Consider the following 22,861-nt stretch of genomic DNA (forward strand, 5'->3'; position numbering starts at 1 on the left):
GGGGGGCAGAACAGACCAATGGGGTGAGGGAAGAGGTGGGGGAATGCAGGAGAGAAAGAAACAGAGAAGTTACTGAGCAGTGGCCATTCACCTCTTCATGGAGAGCAGCTCTTTGCCAGCTGACTGAGTCACCGCCCCCACCACAACCCATCCCCACTTTCTCTCATTTGCTGCTTTTCTTTTTTTTCACAATCAGAGGGGTACCAGCAGGCAAAAGCAGCTTTTTTTGAGTGACAAGGGTACAATGCTTAAGAATGCTCTGTAAACAAAACTGCACTACTTTTATTATAGCAAACATATTTCATCCTCATCTCCTGAAGAAGAAAGTCTTAAATTGTGAAAACTTCCTCTGCCCTTCATGGGCAAATGAGCATATAGATATAAGAACAGAGGATTAAATCTGCAGGTTTTATCACTTGTGAGATAGCACAAGGGGGCCGACTGTTGTCATTGACACAGTTGGAGGTCGGGCTCTGTTATGTAATAGTTGACACAGCAATTACATTATTGTGGAAAAACTGGAACTTTTATTCACTATCTCCCTGTTACTGACATTTAATATCATGTGGTGGGCAGAGCTATACAAGGCTCAATACTTATGTTATAGATTGGCCAAATCTGCAGTAGCCTTGTACCTTGAGGTACCACATACCAAGTCTTTTCCACCAAGAAATAGGCAGCAAAACTTAATTAGCACATTAGAAATCAGTGTCAGTGTGCTACTGGGCCCTGAAAGGGTGGAAGGACATTTGAATGATAAATATTGACCCTCACCAAACACACTATAACGTTTGCGCACCCTTTTACGCACACAAAATGACAGCAGAGTTATTACTGAGCGTCTGTCAAACAGGGAAGGAAACCCATAAAAATTCTTTTAGCTGCGTCCAATGTGGCCTAGCTACAAGAGCAGTGGTGACGCAACACCTTGGCACACTTGTGGTTGGCACACTTGGCACTTGTGAGATGACTGGTTCTGAAGGTGGTGTGTGAGAATCGATGAGAGTATGGTATTAATCAGACTGCCTCAGACTGAGAGGGAAGCAGCATGTACGTAACAGAGGAGGACAAAGAGCAGGATGATTAAAGTTCAGTGAGAGAGGGACAGTAAGGCAACTGGGAAATAAGGTCATTTGAACTGATCAGGTATCAAAATCCTGCTGTAACTTAGATTAAGTTAGTATCTCTGTATCTCTCTCTGTATTATCCAACTAACTCCTTTGAATGTAACATTGATTGTCATGAAAAAATCTGCTCCTGCCATAAAACCGGTTGATTTTGAACATGTTCTGTTAGGAATGTCATTGACACAGACTGTGTTATCAGGAACCGATAACAGAACACACACAGAGTTGAGAAACAATCATACATGAGTGAACCTGTGCCAAGTCTCTGTGTGTGATCATGTCTGTGTGCGTAACTTAAATGCTACATGTAAACAGGTGGACTGGTGGGGGAAAAAAAAGCAACAAATTAGAGACCTATTTTCACTGAAAAATAAAAATAATAAAAATAAATTAGGATAGCATCAAGTGATAGGCATTTACAGGTTAGGATCAGAGATAAACATGTGATGAGTGAAATGCTTTAATGCAATGTTCTCATAGTGTCTGTTGTGTGGTTCTTGGGATAAAAGCATAGTTGTCTATTGTCCACTTTACAAAGCAGGCCTACAAAGAACCATTTCAAGGGCCTGTAATCAAATCCCATTCTTTTCAGTTGTTTCCTGAGTTTTCTTTCTTTTTTTCAATGTCCACCACAACATTTCCAGCACCCACTTTTTTCATCTTGTTTCACTTCTCAGCATTTAATCGAGCATTTAGGATCAAATCCATATCAGTTGCTCAGATAATAATGTAGGTCACACACAAAAGCAGGAAGAGAACTAATCAACTTGTATGAACACACATATTCATGGCAAACAAGTGGGCCTTCAATAAGGAAGGAGGAAAGAGATGGCTAACTTAACTGTATTTCAAAAGTGAATGTTGTGTGTTTTCTCTGGTTTGTCAGTGCAGAACTGACTTATCTGTGTCTTTCATTTGTCATTTGGTGCTGGACAGGTAGAACTTTAAAATTAAATTAAAGAAAATTACTGACAGTTTTAGCAGTTTTAGTTTTATCTAATATAACTGTACGTTTTCTGTTATAAAAATGTCTGCTGCAAAAAAAAAAGCTATATAGACCAATAAATCAAAGCCAACTTCTCTCATGTTGCAACTACATGCTTTATTTTTTATTCTATAATTACTTTCATCATATTTTTTATGATTATTATAATTATTATTTAGGCAAGACTTTGTCCTAACTTTTTTTTAGAAGCCAGTGGAAACACTGCTTGGCAACGTTGCGTTCAGGGTCATTGTAATACGCAAGCTTGCTCCCTGTCACATGGCCTATTGGGATTCTTGAAAAGAACAGGGGTATCATTAGCCTATTACTAATATCACTTGTGCGTTTCCTTCTATGACAAGTCAAAATGCCTGCTTGTGTTAGGCTAAAAAAAGTTAGCCTAACAGTTACAAAAACTTACATAATATAGCAGAGAGCTTTATTATACAGGGGTGTCGTTAGTCTCGTGCTCTTTAAATGGTGCCGCTCGCTGCGTGCTCTCATGTCCTGTTCTGTGATTGGTCGAAAGCAGAGGGGGGATCGTCCCTGGTTGCAACACGTCAAAGACAGGGATGAAAGCTTATGTATAGAGAGAGAGAGAGAGAGAGAGAGAGAGAGAGAGATTAACAGGAGTAGGAGGCAGGCGCAGTAGCAGAGGTCTATATCCGCCAGACGGAGACGAACGGTGCCAGCTGCTAGCTAAGTTAGCTATAGTAGGCAGTTAGCAACTAGCTCCAGAGTCCTAGCGCCTGTACAACACAAGAGAGACTGAGCAAGTGTTCGCCTGAGTGTGTGCATGTGTGTGTGTGTGTGACAGCGTGTGTCGACGCTTTGAGCGCCCACTCGACCGTCCCGAAGTCACTCCGTCTGTACCTGTGTGTATAAACCCCCCCCTCATATCGCCCTCTTCCTCTTCCGAGCAGCGGTGTGACTGTGATTGAGTTTGTGGGGTTAGCAAGCAAAGAACACATATAAACACACTCTTGACTGTCGACTTTTTACACTCGGTGTCCGGTTACTCAACAGCGGATTTACAACCTTTACTGATACCGGCAGAGCACCAGCATGTGAGTACTGATGAGGAACGTGCGTGTGTACGGCTATGAATGGGTCTTGTGTGTGTATGCGGCTGTCATTGAGTGCATTTGTCCTAAACCTGGTCTTCCTGAGTATCTGACTGGTTGCATGTGCATGTGTCTGGCTGTCAACGTGGTAACAGATGATGCAAGTGTAGCGAGTCCAGCTGTCATAGCTGCACAGTTGCTATATTATTACAGTAACAGCTATGCATTAAATGTCTGCTTAGAAAGTAAATACTGTACTTCTGTACTTTGTAAGCTACGCTCGCTAAGTTCAGTCACGGCTAACTCTGACCTTTTAGCTGAAATATGCTCACATGAAATCGAACTCCTCGTAGTAGTAGTTAGCAAAGTGGGATCCAAGAGCTCTGAAGTTGTTGCAAGAGTTTCTCAAAATTAGGAGCTTTTTCAATGGAGTTTTGTATCTGTATGATTTGACACAGTGACTAGACATGCAGCAATGTCTTCTCTTGTCATAGTTTACCCAGTTAGCCTACTTTCTCAGCTGCAGAGGGGGTTGGGAGGTAAAATAAAATCCCATAGTGGGGCTCCCATACTGGATCAAGGTATTTATCCTGGTATTTTAAAGAGCAGGAGGCACTGCATTAGGGACTACATTTCCCCATGTGCTAGTGTTGTAAAAGAATTAATCTTTACATGTTGGAACCTGTAGATTGCATAATATGCTAGTTTGAAGCTGCACATAAAATGAGTTGTAACTGTGTGTGTGTTTGTATGGGTAATGGCCAAAGTTTCTCACTGATCCTCTGTGTTGCTGAAGTTTGAACTCTGCTCTTTCACCTTTTGACCTATGCATGCGTGTCTGTTGGGTCAGAATCCTTTGTCTGTACAGTTTGTTCATCCTCAAAGCAGCCCCTGCTCTGCTTTAAACAGGGGTCCATACAAAACTCTTGTCCCATCCCAGAGCTCAGCCAAGCCCAGTGGGAGCTGTGCAGTGATCAAACAGAGGACAGTTATCTTCACAAGTCATAAGCAGAACTTGCAGTGAATCCTCTAGCAGGGATGTGATCGTAGATATGCAGGAAAGAAAAGAGGTAGTCTGATTTTTGTCTTGGGTCTCTTAAAGTGACTGTATTGGCTTTGTGTGTTTGATGGACATGTGCCATTCAGTCATTCACCTTGATGTTAATCTTTGTCGCAATAATCCCAAAGTAAGAGACTGAAACTGTTCAAAGCAAATGGGATACATTATAGGTTCAGGAAAATGATGCACAGGTTTTCATGCATCCCTCAAAATTTGTTACTCAAAATGAAACAACTAAAGGCCCTGAGCTTCTCATAAAAACTGTTTCACTGCTCAGTTCTGGAGGAGCAACTGGACAGACAGGACTAGCTTAGCTTTAGACTGCAACAAAGCAATATATAGAAAGTAAGCATTTTGAGTTATAATATAGCCTACAGACATTTACACAGTACGTCTGATGTTACTATCATCTGTAGTTTGTAACTGTTCAGTTTAGATTATATCTGGTAGGATGCAGGGAGCAAAGGGAGGTTCAGAGGATATTATATTTCCACAAACAAGGCTTAAATAATGTGATATTTTTGTTGGCAAGCCTTTAAAATCGTATCCTTGAGACTTTCAAAATCAGTTTTCATGCTTTTTAGGATAAATTGAATTGAAGTAAGAGTCATAGATGTTAGGGAACAGTGCAGAGAGAACATTTTGAACTTTGAAAGTGTTTTGCGTCAAAAGTAGTAAAGTTGCACGTTTGCATTGTTTTTTTTTTTTTTTTTCATATTTCAGTACGCACTGTTGCAGACTTGCCTGACTCCCTTAGCATCTTTGGGTCTTTTAGTGCTCTCAGCTAATTAGGGTCCTGACCTGTTGTTGGGCTTCTCATGATATGAGTTAAAAAATAGCATAATATGTCCTTCCTGGGAAACGCTGAATCATCTCCTTTTCATACTACCAGGGCACCATCCAGCAAATAGCTGTGATGGGTGTAGGAGTTTGAGTGGAGTCTGGAAGCAAGTGGTAAACAAACGCAGGTCTGTCAATGGTGAGAATAGACTAGCAGTGTCCAGGGACTGTTTTTCTTCAAATTGCTTTCTGAAGCGGATGTCATAAAGATGATCTTTTTATCCTTAATGGTACCTTTTGTTGTTGTGTTTTGATGAAGAGCCAGTCTGGAGCCAGTGGAGCCAGTCTGTTTTGAGAAGTTCACTCTTGCTATTGTTGCAGGCGTAACTAAACTGCTCCTCTGCTACGCCCATCTTGCATCACTTAAGAGACACTCTGTCCTGGCAGTTACGGGCTTGTTTAGGTGTGACACCCAGCAGGAGAACTGACTGCTCAACAACGGTGTTGGCTCCTAAGAGGTTAGCATACCATAGCCAAACTAATGTCACCAAATCACACAATGACTAACTGAGGTAGTGGTAGACCCAGCAACTGCTGTGTACTGCAAGGTAAATTACTGTTTTTGTCATGTCATGTCATGTCATGTCTGATGATTAGCAGAATCATGAAACCCTGCATGAAGGTCTAGCTTTGGCAAAGCCCTGGAAGCTTCTTCCCTCGAGGTTCTGTGAGGTCAAAGAAGGTCGAGTAAAGGCTCGCACCATGTCACTCATGAAGCTTTCATGTTCTTTGCAGCCCCTCACCCACATTGAGCCACAAGAATGTTTGAGCATTTGATAACTAACTAACTACACAGGACCTATTCTGTGATCTCTTGTCTTAATTCGGATTTCGGAGCAGACATTTTTTGGTATAAAAGGACATTTTAAGTATCTCGTAGACAGAGAGTAAGGTTTAGCAGAATATAGCCTGTAGGCTCATTTCAGGGTTTTATGGGACAATTCCCTCTTGTCTCATCTACATTTCTCTGGTCAAGAATGCTCTTTGTGATTTTGTTGAAAAATGTCCCTGATGGCCTGTGATGGACCATCCAAAATGTAAATATGAAAAATAGTCTAAGACAGCAGCATGCAATTATTACTTAAGAATTATGTCATAGATCTGGTGTTTTTTTTTCCCCAAACATATTATATCTTTAAGGAGCAGCCTGGAGCAGCAGGGGGCTGGAACTTTGTGTTGACGCAGCTGCTAAAGAGGCTGAGCGATAGTGAAAGTCAAGAACATAATGAAGCAACTTGCTTTGGCTCTAACAGTCCTGTCGATGTACCACGCATTGTATTTTATATATGAATATGACTAGTTTCACTTTTGTCTTTGTTACTTTGTTCAGGGTTAGAGTTAAAACACTTGAAGTCAGAGGGGAGGTCTTTTGAATGGTAAGGACACTTAGTAAAGTATTAATGTCTTGCTCAAGGTAGAGGATTTTTTTGTTTACATCGTTTCTACAAAGTACAGCTGGCTGATTGTGAATTCAAACCCATGACTTCCCTTCCCACAAGCCCAATATTCTGACCTTTATGCCACCACTGCCCAGTTTTTAGTCCAGTCACAAGCATCTGTTTTGTCTGCCTCGGTAACCCTGTTCTCGCCGTCTAAGCATGTGTTGTTGGCTGAGCAACTGGTGCTTGACGATCTGACACAGTGGCTCTTAGTCTATCCCTGCTGCGTGGAGAGGCTGTGTGTTTAAGTTACATTATATGGACAAAAGTATCCAGACATGCCTCTTTATGAGGATGTTTTTCAGGGGTTGGGCTCAGCCCCTCACTTCCAGTGAAGGGAAATCTTAATGCTTCAGCATACCAAGACATTTTGGACAATGCTATGCTTCCTTTGTGGCAATAGTGTTGGGAGGGCCCTGTTCTATTCCAGCATGACTGTGCCCCAGTGTACAAAGCAAAGTCCATAAAGACATGGTTGGATGAGTTTGGTGTGGAAGAACAGAGATTGTGAATCAGGTCTTTTCATCCAACATCAGTGTCTGACCTCACTATTGCTCTACTGCATGGATGGGAGGCTTTTACAGCTGCAAAGCTGTCTATGTATTTAGAATGCTATGTCATTAAAGTCTCTGTTGGTGTAATGGTCATATGTCCCAAGACTTTCGTCTGTATAATGAATTTCAGATAGGAACTTACGATAGGAGGACACATGCTGATCTTTGACCTCTCATTATCATTACGCGCAGCTTCCTATGTGGTTTGTTTACATTTAGGTTAAGGGGTAAACCTTCTATGTAATTATTACGAAATTATTATATGCTATTGTGTTTGAAGAGCCCTGACCCGTTTGTACATCAGGTCAGAGGCAGGTAGGACAGAGGAGGAGACTGCTGAGGTGTAGGGAGTGTGGATGAACACATTAATATTTTCAATTTGATGGTTTCCCCCCGCATCAAATGACAAAATACATTTTCAACAATCGTGTGGATTGTTAGAGACCGTTTCACTGAGTCAGCCGTCTGTTTAAACATGTTGAGGCTAGGGCTTTGTGTCATGGTGCATGTTGAAAGTGATGTGAGGTGTTTTAAGATCCAACCTTCTCAGAAGTCCAAAATAAGTATGTCGTTGTGTTTCCTAACCCGTGTATTAAGGAGAGTCATGTGATTTTTGGCAGGTTGCATTTAAGGTCACCAAAGAGCTCATCTTCACCCTTAGTAACAGAGCGATCTCTCTTATGGTGGTATCATTTACAGTACAACAGGGCTTTCCCCCTCTCTAGAGAAGAATATTGAGAGATTTGCTGTAACGGATAAAAATTTCATGTTATTTTACAAATGTTGGAAGATAACCACATGTATGTACTTGTCTCAGGATCAGGCAAATAGGGGCAAAGTTAATACTAGTTATGTATGTCTGTGTGTCACAGAGTCACGGGCTGCATGCATCAAAACAGAGCAGAACTTTGATCTCTAAGAAGTTAATGTATGAACCAGAAGTCAGCTTGGTTCTAATGGGCTGAAACACGCGCACAGGTTGTTGTCAGGACCTTCTGTCTTTTAGGAAGTGGAGGGTTTGTTGTGATTTAGATGTTCTGTCAGGCAGATCGCCGAGTACAGTTTAGTTATTGATAAACTTCATTGTGAGGACATTTGTTGTACTTGTTTGTGTGTGCGTGTGTGAGAGAGAGAGGGAGGGACCGAGACAGAGAGAGGGAGAGACCGGGACAGAGAGAGAGGGAGGGACAGACAGAGAGAGAGAGTGGGAGGGAGAAGGAGGAAGTGTCATGGAGTCCGTTTGACATAAAGCATCTGCATTCCATTTGGCCTTTCATAACTGTAATTTAATTCAGTGCTTGATTTCAAGCTGAATTCAGGATTGAACGGTTTCAGCCTGGCGGAAAGCATAGACATTAGTGTCAGCAGAGGTTCATATTGATGCTTGGAGGCAAACAAGTAATAGCAAATGTGTCTCATGGTGCATTTTGTCCATGTGTGCGGACACTACAAGTCCTTTGACACCTTCTCAGTGCTTTAGTCTCGACTGAACTGTGACTTTTCCCTACTACAGCATAGTTTGCAACTACCTTTGAGCCTCCAGACTGAATCTTGCGGAACTAAACACTGTCGCTGAATTGGATCTGTTGCCCGAGCTGTTGTGTTCTCAGTGATTACAGCGACATGACTCTTCATCATGTGGGATCATGTGAAACTGAAGTCGGTTGCTGATAAAATGGGCTGGGTTGAAGTGGGTCGGTCCATTCAGATGTGAAACAAGGACAAGCTCAAGATGCAGTTTATTAGTTTTCAACTAAAAGTAGGGACCTACTGAAAGGTCTGCTTAAAGGACCGTTCCAACTTTACCAAATGGCTCTAGTTTTAATGGATCAGACACATTATCTTTTGAAATGTTAATACTTTGGATAATTGTTCAAGATTCTGTTTTGTTTTTACAGTCAGCTGAAACAGGGCATTGATTTGCTCTGTGATAAAACTGATAACAGTAGAATCGATGCCTTTCATTGATGATCATGATGCTTTAATTTCTAATTTAAAAAAATGCACCCAAAATAGGAAAGTAGAAGCACATACAGTAAGCATACCAAATACAAGCCTGTGTGGAAAATGGTGTTTTAACTCCTCTGATGCATTTATTCACTGACGACCTCTTAAAATGCATCTCATGTTATTCTTTCTGGCGTCTAATCGATACAGTTTGATATTGTGCATTGTCACACTGGGATCACATGAGCATTCTCACTGATCCCAGTGAGTAAGCCTTGTAATCCACCTGGAAGAGATTTGTTAAGAGTTATATGTGTGTGTGGGGGGGGGGTTATATGTGTGACTTGGATTTTCCGTCACTCTTGATTGAAGTAGTCCACATTAACAGTAACACCCACACAATTTAATGCAATCAGTGCTATCACCTTTCAAAGAACACCCTTTTGATAAAGTTTGTTTTGCACGGCTGTTGTATCAGTCTTGTGTGTGTGTGTTTGCGTGCTGTGGTGTGCTTGCTTGCGTGTCAGATGAAGTTTGAACCGAGTGACTTAAAAGTCCCTCAAATGATTGACCGCACTCGGTGTGTTTGTCAACAGTTAAAGAGTCACCGCTCAGAGCCGCAAACTGATCAGTCCGATCAGATCAGCCCCTCGTGATTAAAAGACATCGACTGGTGGAGTTGCATATGCTCAGCACTATATGATAAAGCTACTGTATTTGGGGTTGTAGTTGGAAGAAAATGAGTTAACTATTTTAACCATTTTAGTCACTTTTCTAAAAAAGTTTTTCAAATATTTGCTGGCTCCACCTTCTTGAATGTAAGGATTTGTTCCTTTTCTTTCATATTTTTTTTGATTTTGGACAGTTGGTCAGACACAATAAACAATTTGAAGACGTCACTTTGGGTTTGGGAAAATGTCATGAGCACTTTTCACCTTTTTTTGACATTTTGTAGACTCATCAACTAATCATAAAAAATAAAGTAATCGATAATGGAGATAATCGTGAGTGCACCTCTAGTTGTGTACATCGAAACGGGTGATAAGGTTGATATTAATGGCAGCAATTACTCCTATCTTTTACTGACTACTGTATGTTGTACTATTACAGTCTTGTACATGATAATATACATTCCTGCTTTATCTGTTGGAGCCACATGGAACCTAAGTTGAATTGTATTTCATTTTCACTCAGGTAACTGTGCGCAAGTGGAAACTTACACACGGTTCACTTATATGTTAAAGAAATTATTTTTAAGTGTTCTACACATTGGAAGTGGTTTACAAGTCAGAGCTTCCTCTATGAGTCAGGCACCACAATGGGCAAATGTTTTCCGTTGTGAGTCCCCACGTGCTAAAATGTTTTTTTCGTTTTGAGATTTTCAGTGTTCACCTGCTCCTTCAGGATTTCAACTGTGTTACAGTGTTTTATTTCCCTTCTTTCTTGTATATGTTAGGCTAAGTCCTGACACCAGAGACAGAATAAAGAGACAAACCAGCAATTTGACATTGAGACACTAAACCAAAATTGCCCTCAAGTTGTTCTGCCGCAGCTTGAGTGTCCCCATCGTTTGACATTCCTTTCATACCACAGTTCATCCTTGAGTCCGCCTTTTTGTGTTTTGGTGGTGCGAACCACTCGTCATCACACATTTTATTGTTGACTCAGTCCGTCAGCGCAGGGGAGACGGGAAGAAAGGGGTGGATGAGCTACATTGCAAAAATGTCGAACTGAGAGAAATCTGAGAACCAGAGAATGACAGTTGAGTTCTCAGTCATTACAGCAGCTGTTTGCAATGATTTTTTACAACTTAGCATGTGGGTGGGGAGTCGTTACTGTGCACTGTTTCAGGCCAGGAAGTTTCTTTCCACTGCAGGCCACAGGCTCTGGTAGATTTCCAGCTTTTGGGAGATCAAAGAGTGTTTTAAATAACAGGAAACGGCTGAAATCAAGGCAGTGGGTGTGTGTTAATATTTTAATATCGTTTTGTGAGGACATTAAATTAATGCCTGTTGGTTTGTCCTTGTTACTGGTCATGTTTGTACAGAATGTCGCCTTTAAGAAAGTTAGTAGTTTTCATTTGACACACACACACACACACACACACACACAGGACTTTGACTTGATTGTAGTACAGATGTGAAAGTATTTATCATGTGATAGGACACAGGGATAATGTAAGACAGAGTGAACATGTTCAGGCCTCGTATCCACATGTGTCCTGAATGATCCAATCACAAGAGGACAGCTTTAAGTACAGCATTTCACAACTGGCATCCATGTGTCTCTCCACCTGTGTCTCCAGTGAGCCCTTGTGACTGGATCTCACGTCCCTGCTCCATATGCAAATAAACAAGCTCATTAGTTACTGTGTACTCTATTTGTTAAATTTGACCTTTACTTAGAGCTGTCTGCTTTTGATCACATCTTTCAATGCAGATGTTAATACCAGGTCTTCACAGAGCCATTTTTTGGCCTGGCCTTCATATTCACATTGCTAATGCAGAATATATATCATACTATATATATATATATATATATCTTTATCAGAGACCATATCACTCAGTGCTCAGCTCTGGTAAGATGTTGAAAGTCATGCAGGACCTGTTTTTCCCTATCTGTCTAGTTTGTTTGTTCTCCTGTTCGTCTCCGGTCTGTGGTTGTCTCCCTATCCTATTCAGGCCCAAGGCAACTGTATCTGTTTCACTGTGTGACACTGTTGCTTTTGTGTAGGTTCAGTATACTGTTTCAGCCTGAGCTAACACTGCATTCGGTCGTCAGACAGTCTCAGAGTACTCACTTCACTGTCAGAGTCAAGAATCATCTGCTGTCTGTGCAGCTTTTGATTATTTTATCAATCAAATATTTCCTATTTCCTAACTATTTATCGCATCACTAGAGAAGAAATACCTTTTTTTGTATATATTATATTTTATTTTTATTATATATATATTTCATGTTTCTGTATCATTTTTTGTTTGATTTAGTTCATTATTAGTGGCATTTGGTCAGCCTGGTCTCCACTGACTGCATCACTGTTGTTTGACCACAGTGTGGCAGCAAAGGACTGTCTGTGAGGTGTAGCCTTGTAGTCAGACCAGAAGAAGAGGATTCTGCCTTTGCAGTCTCATGCTCATAGTGAGACATCTGCTACCATTTCCCCCACAGTGGATGATACAGTTTTTTTCATCCTGAGGAGGTAGTTGTTGGCTTTTTACACCTTAATGGATGTGTTAATGTATCTGTAAGCCTTTGTGGACATGTGTTGAGTTTATCTGTATGTTTGGCAATAGGATGCTTCAGTTCAGTAACTGTCGGTGTTAGTGGCATTTTTGATTGTAAATGCAGGTGCAATGAATGGTTTGTTTCTGTTTGTTTAGCTCTTGAGTGTAGTTGAAAACACTGAGTAAACACGAAACTAAAAAACGTAGCTCAGCTGATAATGAATTTATGACAAAGGGCTGCTAATTACTGTACTTTTAGGCCAAATTTGCATTTCTAAGAAAATTATCAACAAGTTTGCGTCGTTCTTATAATTAAATCCTAAAAATAGGATCAATGTTAGCAGCTTGTCCGGTTCAGTCAGCTTGTATGTTTTGTGTCAGAAATCTCTGGTATTGGATAAAGATCATTTCTGCCTTCATTGTTTTAATTTGGGAAGAAAAGACTCCACAAACACACCAGAAAATTGTTGTCCTTAATTAGACACACCTGCAGCTGAGTGGCAGCCAGCCAGGGAAGAAGAGCAGCAGCTGATTGGCTGACTAACTGGCAGCATCTTCCTTTTATGGAAACCTCTTTCTAAACTTGTTTCTCCCTGTTTCATATAGTGTGTCCATACACTCAGTGTAGACATAATCAACATGTTAATTAAATTGATAACTGTTGTGGTGTATTTATTGTTATATAAGATATAAGATCATTTCAGAATATCCCCTTCAGCAAATTTGGTTTTCTGGTTAATTTCTGTCTTTTCAGTGTCTCGCCAAAGCCAGATCATCGTATGAATAAATAATATATGCATAGATTTTAGGGCTAAAATCATTGGTCCTAAGCTGTCTCACATTCACGCTTAATGCAGGTTTTTCTATTCAAGTACAGGAGTCATCCAACCTTCCTGCTAACTATCAGCATGTCACCAATTAAAATGTTATGAGAAAATACAAGTTAAAAGACGCATGCTACCAGGGGCACCAACTTAATAGAGCCTGCATGGCACTTAAGTAGATTTAATCTCTTTTAGAAAGAGCTTACACGTCTTGTTTAATCATTTTCAAAGTATTATCCTCTGATTCGGTTATTTTCCTGATCCTCGCGTCTCCCTTTTACTTACTGGGAGGCCATGAGGTTAAGTTTTGAGTGTTCAGAGACATTGTAAATGTTTTTGGGGGGGCTTTTTTTTTCTTTTATTCAGAAAGGACAGTTAAAGATATGACAGGAAAGGGGGCAGAGGGAGGGAGGGGACAGCAAAGAAGGCACAGGTGGGAGTCGAACTTGTGGCCACTGCAGAGAGACAGACAACCTCAATACTTGAGTCGCATGCTCTACCAACTGAGCTACAGGGGGTCGCAGACATTGTGAGTTGTTTAATGTTTTTTTTTCTCTCTCTCCACCCCCCCTCTCCCTCCCTCCCCCTCCCTCCCTCCCTCCCTCCAGGATGTTAAGGTACGCCGTTGTCCAAGGCGGCCTCGGCCTTTTGGCAGTGAGGAGGGCGTGTGTTCTCTCCCGCTTTGCCCACTCTGCCCCGCAGAACCAGTATCGACCAATCAAGAAAGTCATGGTGGCCAATAGAGGTAAGACCTCATCCACATCCGAGCTATACTACTGAACTTTTGATATTTTGGCATGTCACAGCAGAAAACTCAGGAGTATTAATGAGTGGGACCCTTAATGCAAAATGTCTGCTGAGCAAGCAGTCCATTCGCCACTGAAGAAGACGAAAAATTCAGAAAGCTTTATTAAATTAGATACCGTCTAATGCTGTTTTACTTTTAATGTGAGAAAATCAGACTCTCTTAATATTTAATGGCTAACGTTTAGTTTCACTTTGTATATGCTAATATTGAAGCACACAATGTGTGTGGGTGGCTGCATAAGCCAGGTTTGTTTGCTTTAATGCAAAAGTGCTGAACATAGGTGGAACTGCAGCCATAGTCCTCACTGTGCACCAGGAAGTTCAGTTTAAGTCTGTATGTATTCGACTGTTTTTGTAATTTGATGCTGTGCAGATGTATTTATTTAAATGTTACTGCTTATGAAAGCTATGATGTCTCCACATTCCCTGGACAATGCTGTTGCTGTGCCTCAGTGTGTCAGGTAACGTGCAGGGTTTGACTTACAATATGATTCCAAGTCTGGACACTTGTGTGATGCTCTGTGGACCTCCTGCTGCACATAAATGTGCACTGAACTTTATGTCTACTTTCCCATAATGGCTATTTAATTGGTTAAGGCCATCAGTTTGATTCACATAGATTGTAGCTTCTGCTACACGTTCACGCACACTCGTAACACTCACAAACATAGCAGAGGTCTCCGTCAATCTCTTTCTTTCGCATCAGTGAGATGTGATATCAACACCGTATTAGATCACATTCATCACACAGGAGTGCATCGGTCCGTGCTCAGCTTCTGTGTGTGTTTGTTTTTGTGTGTGTATGTGTCTATGTGTGATGAAGAGAGACCGGATCATCGTATGATATCAGCCCAGATTCCACTCTACCAAGCACATCTCCTCTTTGCCATTGCTTCTCTGCTCTTTCACTCATATTCTCCTCTCCTCTCCTCTCCTCTCCTTTCCTTTCCTTTCTGCTGTCCTTTGCTCGTCTTACCTCCTCTCTCCTCTCCTCTCTTTGCGCTCCCTGTGCTTTTTAGCCCTTGTCAGATGTGATTTTCCTCTGAGCCACTTGCTGTCTTCCTTTTTGCCCCCATGTGACTTTGCTCCTTTTAACTCCCCTCTTTTCATTCCTTACTTCATTACCTCATTTTTCCCCTCCACTGATTTTCTTGTCTCCTCTCCACTTATTTGTCATTTTGTTAAACTTGCCAAATTGTGTGTGTGCTACCTTAATTTTTTATAACCTCTCCTAGGTCATCTGTCTACCCTTTTTCTGTTCTTGCATTGTTCTGTTCTAAACTTTTACTAAACATTTTTCACCTTAAATCCACTACGTCAGCTGACTGACTTTCCATACATTCTTGTTCTCTCCTCTCTGTTCTCTCTCATATTTTCATCCTTTTTTTTACGCTCTTGCTGTTGTCCTTCTCCGGGACTCATTCTCTTTCTTGCTCTTTTTCTTCTACTTTTTTTTTTTTTTCTGAATGCTCCTCAAATGTTTGAATGCTGTCCTCCCCTTGAAGCAAGAACAACACATCCTGCTGGTTTTCAGCAACTGAATGTTTTCCTCCCCCAAAATATATGTTACTTAAAAACCATGTAGTTGGCTCTGGTGACAGCAAGATTAAAGGCAGGCAGTGTTTTGGTTGTCTAAAGCCAAGATTTTACACTCTGTGTTCTCTTTAGCAAAACAGTAGACTTGTTCCAGAGTCTTCAGATTATTTATTTATTTATTCATTTTTGCACAGTATGATGGAGTACACAAGATAAATCTGTCTTGTTCTCACATCTCCTGTATAGCATGAAAAATTTATAAAACTTTATTTTATTCTCTCAGTGAAGTCATCACAAAATGGCACCATTTCTACAGGATGTTGCTCATGTTAAGTGTGCGCTTATGAAAAATTAGACAACTGCAATTTCCCACCACATGTAACCTGCTAAACTGTGGATCAAAAATAAGGATGCGTTTAAATAATTAAGAAAACTAAAGTGACTGAGAGGAAGAGCAACAATGAGGAAGGAAGGAAATGAAAGCAAACTGCCTCGCAAAATGTAACAAAGGAAGAACACTGGCTGATAAATGACTAAATATAGCCACCTCCTTCACCATTCATTCCTCACGTACGTCTTCCCCTTTCCTTCCAGGTGAGATCGCTATCCGTGTGTTCAGAGCCTGCACTGAACTGGGGATTCGAACCGTGGCCGTCTACTCTGAACAAGACACTGGACAGATGCACAGGTACCGATCTCTGCTATGTGAGAGCCGAATGGGTCCACACAAGGTTAAATAAAAGTGTAACCAACAGATGTCTTTGTAAAACCACTGGGCTGCCACTGCTGGGTATCGACCATGAAATGATCGCGCTTGATTAGAGGCAACAGCAATTATAGGAAGCTCGGGAGCATTTTTCTCCCCTCCAACGCTTTTGGTCCTCTTTTTTGTTTTGCGGTTTGTATTAAGTAGGGACATAAGTATAATTGTATTGACATAACAAACATTCAGGTAATCACACTGCTTATTTATATGCACAAACATTCTAATTTGCCTCACAGCAAACCTTTTCTAATCCACACTTGCTAATAGCTCTGTGTTCAAAAATGTCTTTCACTGACTAATAAATCTTTTTGTTTGGTTGTACGTCCACCTGATTCTGCCTGTCCTAAAGGCTTATTAGAAGACTAATCTGAGTGATTGAGGTTGTACTTATTTGAGTTAATACTGGTGCTTAACGGTTGTGTGCTTCAGGTCCGGTGCACATCTTTTGGTATGATTTGACAGTCCCTCCTCCATTGCACTGATATAAAACCCTTTGTTCTTGTCTTCACAGGCAGAAGGCAGATGAGGCTTACCTGATCGGTAAAGGACTGCCACCCGTTGCAGCATACCTACACATTCCTGACATCATCAAAGTAGCCAAGGTAAACAGCATTGACAATCAGATGTTATTTCTTTCTTGAAAGGCTTTCACTTCCTACTACTTAACAAGTGGTTGTAGCAAGTCTTACATTAGCTTTTAAGGTTTCAGTTTCAATGTTTTGTTTTATATTTGCTTTCCTTCTGGGACTGAAATGAAAAGTGCATCAGTTTGTGTGTTCGAGTACAGAGCTGGAGCCAGTAGCTGGTTAGCTTAGCTTAGCATCAAGACTGTAATCAGGGGAAGACGGCAAGTCTGGCTCTGTCCAAAGCAAGAACATGCCTGCTAACAACTCTGAAGCTCACAAACCACCATGTCATACCTTATATATTTAACCTGCAGTTGTAAAAATGACAGTTTGTAGGTTCTGGACAAGGGAGATATTCTCTGACGTCTCACCTTACAGATAATCTCCAAGGCACCTGCTACCTTTCTTAAGTTGGAGAGTTTTACTCTTTTCTCTCTTTGACAGAGCAAAACATTTCATTGGTATCCAATTAAGCTCACAAATATATTACACATCCCGTTCATCCCTTTCTGTTCACCCTAAACCTAAAAATTTGGCTTTCGGTTAGAGGAGGGGAAATGAATCATGTGTCTCCGTCCTACCCCCAAACACCTGACTCCCTGTTCATCTCCTCCCTCCCTGTTTCCTTCACTTTGTCCATCATTCCTGCCTCCTCTTTTCCTTCTTCTACCATTTCTTTCCTCTTTGCTTTCATTCCCAACCCCTCTCTGCCATTTATTTCTTTGCAAGATCTGATCTCTTCCGCGCTACCTCCGTTCCCTCCTGTTCTCCCCCCAGGACGTGCTGCCAGTTGTTCATTATCATTTTTCTGATCAATCTCGCACGGTTTATAACTTTCTGTGTGGGCATGTGGTCAGTCAGCCAAGCTTGTGCGCCTTCGCCGTCCAACTCATTTCTCAAAATCCGTCTGCCTATCTGGGAGACCAGCCACCCCATGCCAGCGAAGTTGTGTGTGTGTGTGCGCGCGTGTGTGTGTGTGTTTCACTCTCCTGCTCACTCTTTCTCATTCAGTGTATGTTTACCTCTTCTTCACACTGTGCATCACTCTGTTACTGTGTGACCAAAATAAGCATCCATCTCTGTCCCGACTCCTTCTGTGCGCGTGGCTTCATTGCTATGTGAAAGTGTGCGTGCCTGCTTGCAACTGTGAAAGTACGAGCGTATGATCTCGCTTGTATGATTTTTATTTAGCCGCGGGTGTTGTTAGCCTGTGTCTGTATCATCATCTACTGTCCGTGTGTGTATGTGTGTACGTATGTATGTGTGAGGTGTGGCTTCATGTCTCCCCTGGTCTGCCAGTAACAGCTCCCTTAACAACGGGACAGCCCATAATTATAGTCTGCCTTGTATCCAAGAGCAGATGGCACATACTGTTCCAGAGATGGCTCTATCTGTCAAGCTCGGCAGATACTTGTATCTGTATGCTACCCTGCACACACACACACACACACACACACACACACACACACACACACACACACACACACACACACACACACACACACACACACACACACACACACGCACGCACACTCACACACATTCTGACCCTTGAGTTATGCGTGCCTGTCTACTCAGTCTCATACTGGCGTCCATTGAGTAGATGATGATTAAGGCGATTGCAGCTAAGAGAGTGAGAATAAAATATGTCAATAGCCCACAGTCTCTTTGCCGTAAGTGGTACGTACATCTTTACTCACCAGCAGACGGTGTGTGTGGTAAAGCATGCCGTCTGGGTGTGTGATGACTCTTTATTTTCCTCACTGATAGTCAGCTAAGTGTTAACTCGGGCCCAGCAGTGGCTAGAGAGAACTAGCTGGGCTGAGTTTCCTGCAGGTTTCATTGCCAGATATTTTAGCACAAACCTAAAGTTAACTGTGAATGTGTTTAGGCAAGGGCTTTCTGAATAGCGAACATGTTTCTTTCTCAGTTTAATTAGTGGGATGTAATTAAGGACAGCAAAAACCACAGCCAAGCTGGTACAATACACAGAAATGCAATGAATGTAAATAACCGCCACCTTAACCCTCTCTCACTGGTTAGGACAACAATGTGGATGCTATCCACCCAGGCTACGGTTTTCTCTCTGAGCGGGCAGACTTTGCACAGGCCTGCACAGACGCAGGGGTGATGTTCGTCGGCCCATCCCCGGAAACGGTCCGCAAGATGGGAGACAAGGTGGAGGCTCGTTCCCTGGCCATCTCTGCAGGTACGAAAGAGGCAGAAGGAGTGGACTCAGAGAAAGTCTTAATGTGAATACCTGGTTGTAGGTTGCTGGTATCTGTCTGATGCTTGTGGTATTACAGATGATGGTGTTTTAAGGATATAAATAATATCTTCCTTAAACCGTGGTTGCTTGTTGTCATGACTCACTCCCCTGTCCTCCCTCCACCTTTCACCCTGACAGTGCTTTGCTTACAAATTTTGCCTTTACTGTGGAGGATGAACATTTTTATTGCATATTTTTCAGCCTTCAACTTGATCAATCTGTCACTGCAAAAACTTGTGAAAAATGAAGCTCTATTTATATGAGTTTAACAGCGTTATTCTCCTATTTTGCGCCATAAAGGAGTTCCATCCTGCTGTAAAACAAACTTTGACCTTGTGAAACTCAAATGCACTGTGAAGTTAATAGTGCCTGGTAGTCTTTTTGTGATGAGGTGCAGCATTTGGAATCTTTCAAAGTGAAACATTTCTCACTTAACAATATGCTGTATATCCTTTTTCTCAACCCACTCTCTGTCTTAGGTGTACCTGTGGTCCCAGGAACAGATTCCCCCATTTCCTCCCTGCAGGAGGCGCAGGTCTTCGCCCAAACATACGGTTTCCCCATCATCTTCAAAGCGGCCTACGGAGGAGGTGGTCGCGGCATGAGGGTGGTCAGAGAATACGAGGTGAGCCCACTGCTCTGCACATTCACTCTCGTGAGAGGTAGCGATTTAACAGCTTGCTCTAATGACATAAATCTTGTCCAACAAAGAGAAAACAAACCCAACCTGATGGCTGGCTTGCCTCATGACAAATTTTGGTTTTCACATTTATTAATTTTCTAATTTGTGCTGAATCTCTTGGAAATCACAACCTGGTTATTTATGTCTCTAGCCGCCAGTCACTGTGTGTGTGTGTGTGTGTGTGTGTGTGTGTGTGTGTGTGTGTGTACGCACACTCTGAAATTGTTTCTGTCACCTTGGGTGATTTCTGTGTGTTGGAGGCTTATTCTGCATCAGCAAAGGACATTAAGAAAATAATAAATCCTTCCATATTGTATCTGTCCAAGACTCTCTTTTCAAATACGCTTTACACAAGAATATAAAAACAGTGTTATGCATCTTACATGTGTGTCAACACACAAAATACATGGCTGTACATTAATCAAAATGATTAGGAAAGGGAAAGCTGCAGGCAGGAGAAATGTTTTCCTTAAAGAAAAATCTTCTATATCTTGATGTGCCATGAAACTAACCATGTGTTTTGCATCTGCCAATCTGTCATAACTGTCCTCATCTTTCTCACTCAGACAGCACTGATAGGCTGCCACAGTGATGACCACACACACACACACACACACACACACACACACACACACACAGAAACGTAGACCAAAACTGGGCTTTATTGGTCATGTTACTATACCGTTATTTGTCAGCATGCTATGGAATATAGTATCTCCTTCCCTTTTTACTGAATTTGTTTGTTGTCCTGGTTATAAAAGGTCTGGTTTCCAATGAAGCCTCTCATAGAAATAAAAATGTTATGTCTGGGTTTACTGTCTGTGACCTGTCATGTCTAGATTTCAAGCTGACTTTTCTTCAAACAAGAACCCAAAGCATAAAGGCAAACTCGGTTTCCTTTCTTACACATGCTTCAACTTCATAGCGCAACAATAAGAGCAATTTACAAAGTCCAGAAAACAGACTGCAGGACTCTGTCTGTCTGTCTATCTATCTATCTATGTATACACAATATATATTGTGCAGATTATCCTTATCCTTTTTACAGACAGTTAAATAAGTTCAGTCTTAAAATATATTCATGAGGCTTTTCAGCTTGGACAGCCAACAGCTGCTCACTCACTGTTAGTGGTGTTTTGGGAAATGCTTGTGGAAAAATTCAGAATAGATCGACAAGAATTTTAACCTCCAAGAAAAACTCTCTTAACCTCAGCTGATTGTTATTGAAACTGGACAAGCAGAGCCAGTAATACTGTTTCATTTGCCACGGTTCAATAGTAGTGTAATTATGTTTTTTTTTCTCTTTGTTTTTAATTGCAAAATGTTGTACATTATTAATGGTGGAATAAAACCAGCATATATTTTTTTTTTAATTTTCCCTGTGACTTTAATGTATGAGAAGGGGGTTAATGTCCTTTAGAGGAAATTTTTAACTAAAATATGTTTTTCAAAGGGCAAATGCACTCCTTAAAACCACCAGGAAGTGGCAAGTTGCCTCTGTTTATTTCAGTGGAGGCCCGGTGGCATCTCTATTTTACAGCTGTAATGGGGGCATTGGAGAGAGAGAGAGAGAGTGTGTGTGTGTGTGTGTGTGTGTGTGTGTGTGTGTGTGTGTGTGCGCTTGTACATGGTGTGGGGGTAGTTGCTGCCCATGTGAATGTTCCCCCGCCCTTCTATTTCTGCCTCCGGTTTGAACATGTCAAACTTTTCTCAGCTTACAGCTGGTCTTTGTCCAATCAGATAGACGACGGCTGAGATCGGTGGTGAATCAGCATTGTCACCTCCTGATTCGTCATGGCTGGTAGCATTTACTGTTCTTTATTTCTATGCTTTAGGTTTTTCTTTTAAAAGAAGAAAATAAAACGATATGAGAGCAAGTCATGTTAAATTATGTCGTGAAATTTTCTCTCCAAAAAAATAAATCATTTCACATAGGCGGGTTTGCGAAATATGCTCCTTTATCTTTGATTCTCTTGTTCAAATTTATGCTTTAAATTAGGATGCTCCAGTTGCCAATTTCCATTTTACTGTTATATTATTGATTGATTTGGGTGACTGTGTGTTAGTAGTGACTAGTAGTAGTCACTACTAAGTGTAGTGATTCACCAAACCCTTGGCCCAGAGAATCTGATTTGATTATGACTGTGTTCATTGTCAGCCATAGTTGCCCTGCGCCCTTACTGGCAGATCTATGCAAGGAGTGGCAGCATTGTGTCGTACTGTAGCCATTGAGCCTCACAAGTCAGCAATCCATTGGAAACTATGACCTTTTCTGAGTTGTACCCGAGTCTGATTAATTAGTTGTTGACATTTCTAGTTATTCAGTTGAGTCACAGGTGACTCCGTAGGTGATGAACTGTGACTGATGTGATGTGAGGAAATCGTAAAGAGGTTTCTCTGTACTTTTGGGACCATAAGCAGCAATGTGTGGGTTGACTTTTTATTCCATTAAGGCCAACTTGTGGGTCATTTGCATGCTGAATTAACAGAGTGAGCCGAAGTATTCTCAGCATATTGTAAGATGACATTCGTATGTTTACTGATAAGCAAGGCAGAATTAAAGTGCCAGGTTTTTGCTCACAGTTTGACGTGATGTGCTTTCCCAAAGAGCAAGAGAAAAGGAGAACAGCACGTATCAAAGCTCCAGTGGCCAAAGCTGACAGACGGACTGAACTGATGTGGAAGGAGTGCAAATGGAATTCTTCAAAGTTTCACTCTTTCAGAAGTCTTTTATGTCATTTACAAAAATAGAGGTGCGCCAGTGATTTGACAACGGTGCTCGGCGTTTGACTTAGAATTCCTTTTCCACAGCAATAATAATTCACTGTGAGGTGTAGCTATTCTTGTGAAGAACTTGTGTAACAAATGCAGTTTGTAACGTTTTAGGTTAACCCCCTGTTCATCAAAATGGTTCATTCATCAATGGCGCGTGATCAGAGACAGTTGAGAGGGTAAACGTGCTCGGTCCTGTGATAGTGCACTTTCTGAGTTCATCCAACTGGAATTATAACACACAGTTGTGATTACTTGCTATATGTGTAAGCCAATGACTATACCACTATGTGTGGCAGACTGGCATGCACAGTATGCTGACTGCATCTGCCCTCTGAG

General features: G+C 41.4%; 1 protein-coding gene across 2 annotated transcripts in view; it reads left to right on the top strand.

The window, feature by feature from the left end:
* Window positions 1-2,724: 2,724 nt before the first annotated feature.
* The window catches only part of LOC124054262 (pyruvate carboxylase, mitochondrial-like), a 262,121-nt gene continuing 241,984 nt past the window's right edge, over window positions 2,725-22,861 (top strand). The window contains exons 1-6 of one of the 2 annotated variants that reach the window (XM_046380027.1): window positions 2,725-3,179; window positions 13,673-13,809; window positions 16,002-16,095; window positions 16,685-16,775; window positions 18,843-19,008; window positions 19,548-19,693. In XM_046380027.1, coding sequence (XP_046235983.1) covers window positions 3,178-3,179; window positions 13,673-13,809; window positions 16,002-16,095; window positions 16,685-16,775; window positions 18,843-19,008; window positions 19,548-19,693 — 636 coding nt within the window. In that variant the 5' untranslated portion in view covers window positions 2,725-3,177. Of the gene's footprint in view, window positions 3,180-12,058; window positions 12,216-13,672; window positions 13,810-16,001; window positions 16,096-16,684; window positions 16,776-18,842; window positions 19,009-19,547; window positions 19,694-22,861 lie in introns of those variants that run through there. The other variant, XM_046380028.1, reaches the window with a different exon arrangement.

This window comes from Scatophagus argus, chromosome 23 (assembly GCF_020382885.2).
Source record: "Scatophagus argus isolate fScaArg1 chromosome 23, fScaArg1.pri, whole genome shotgun sequence".
NCBI classification, from domain to species: Eukaryota; Metazoa; Chordata; class Actinopteri; family Scatophagidae; genus Scatophagus; species Scatophagus argus.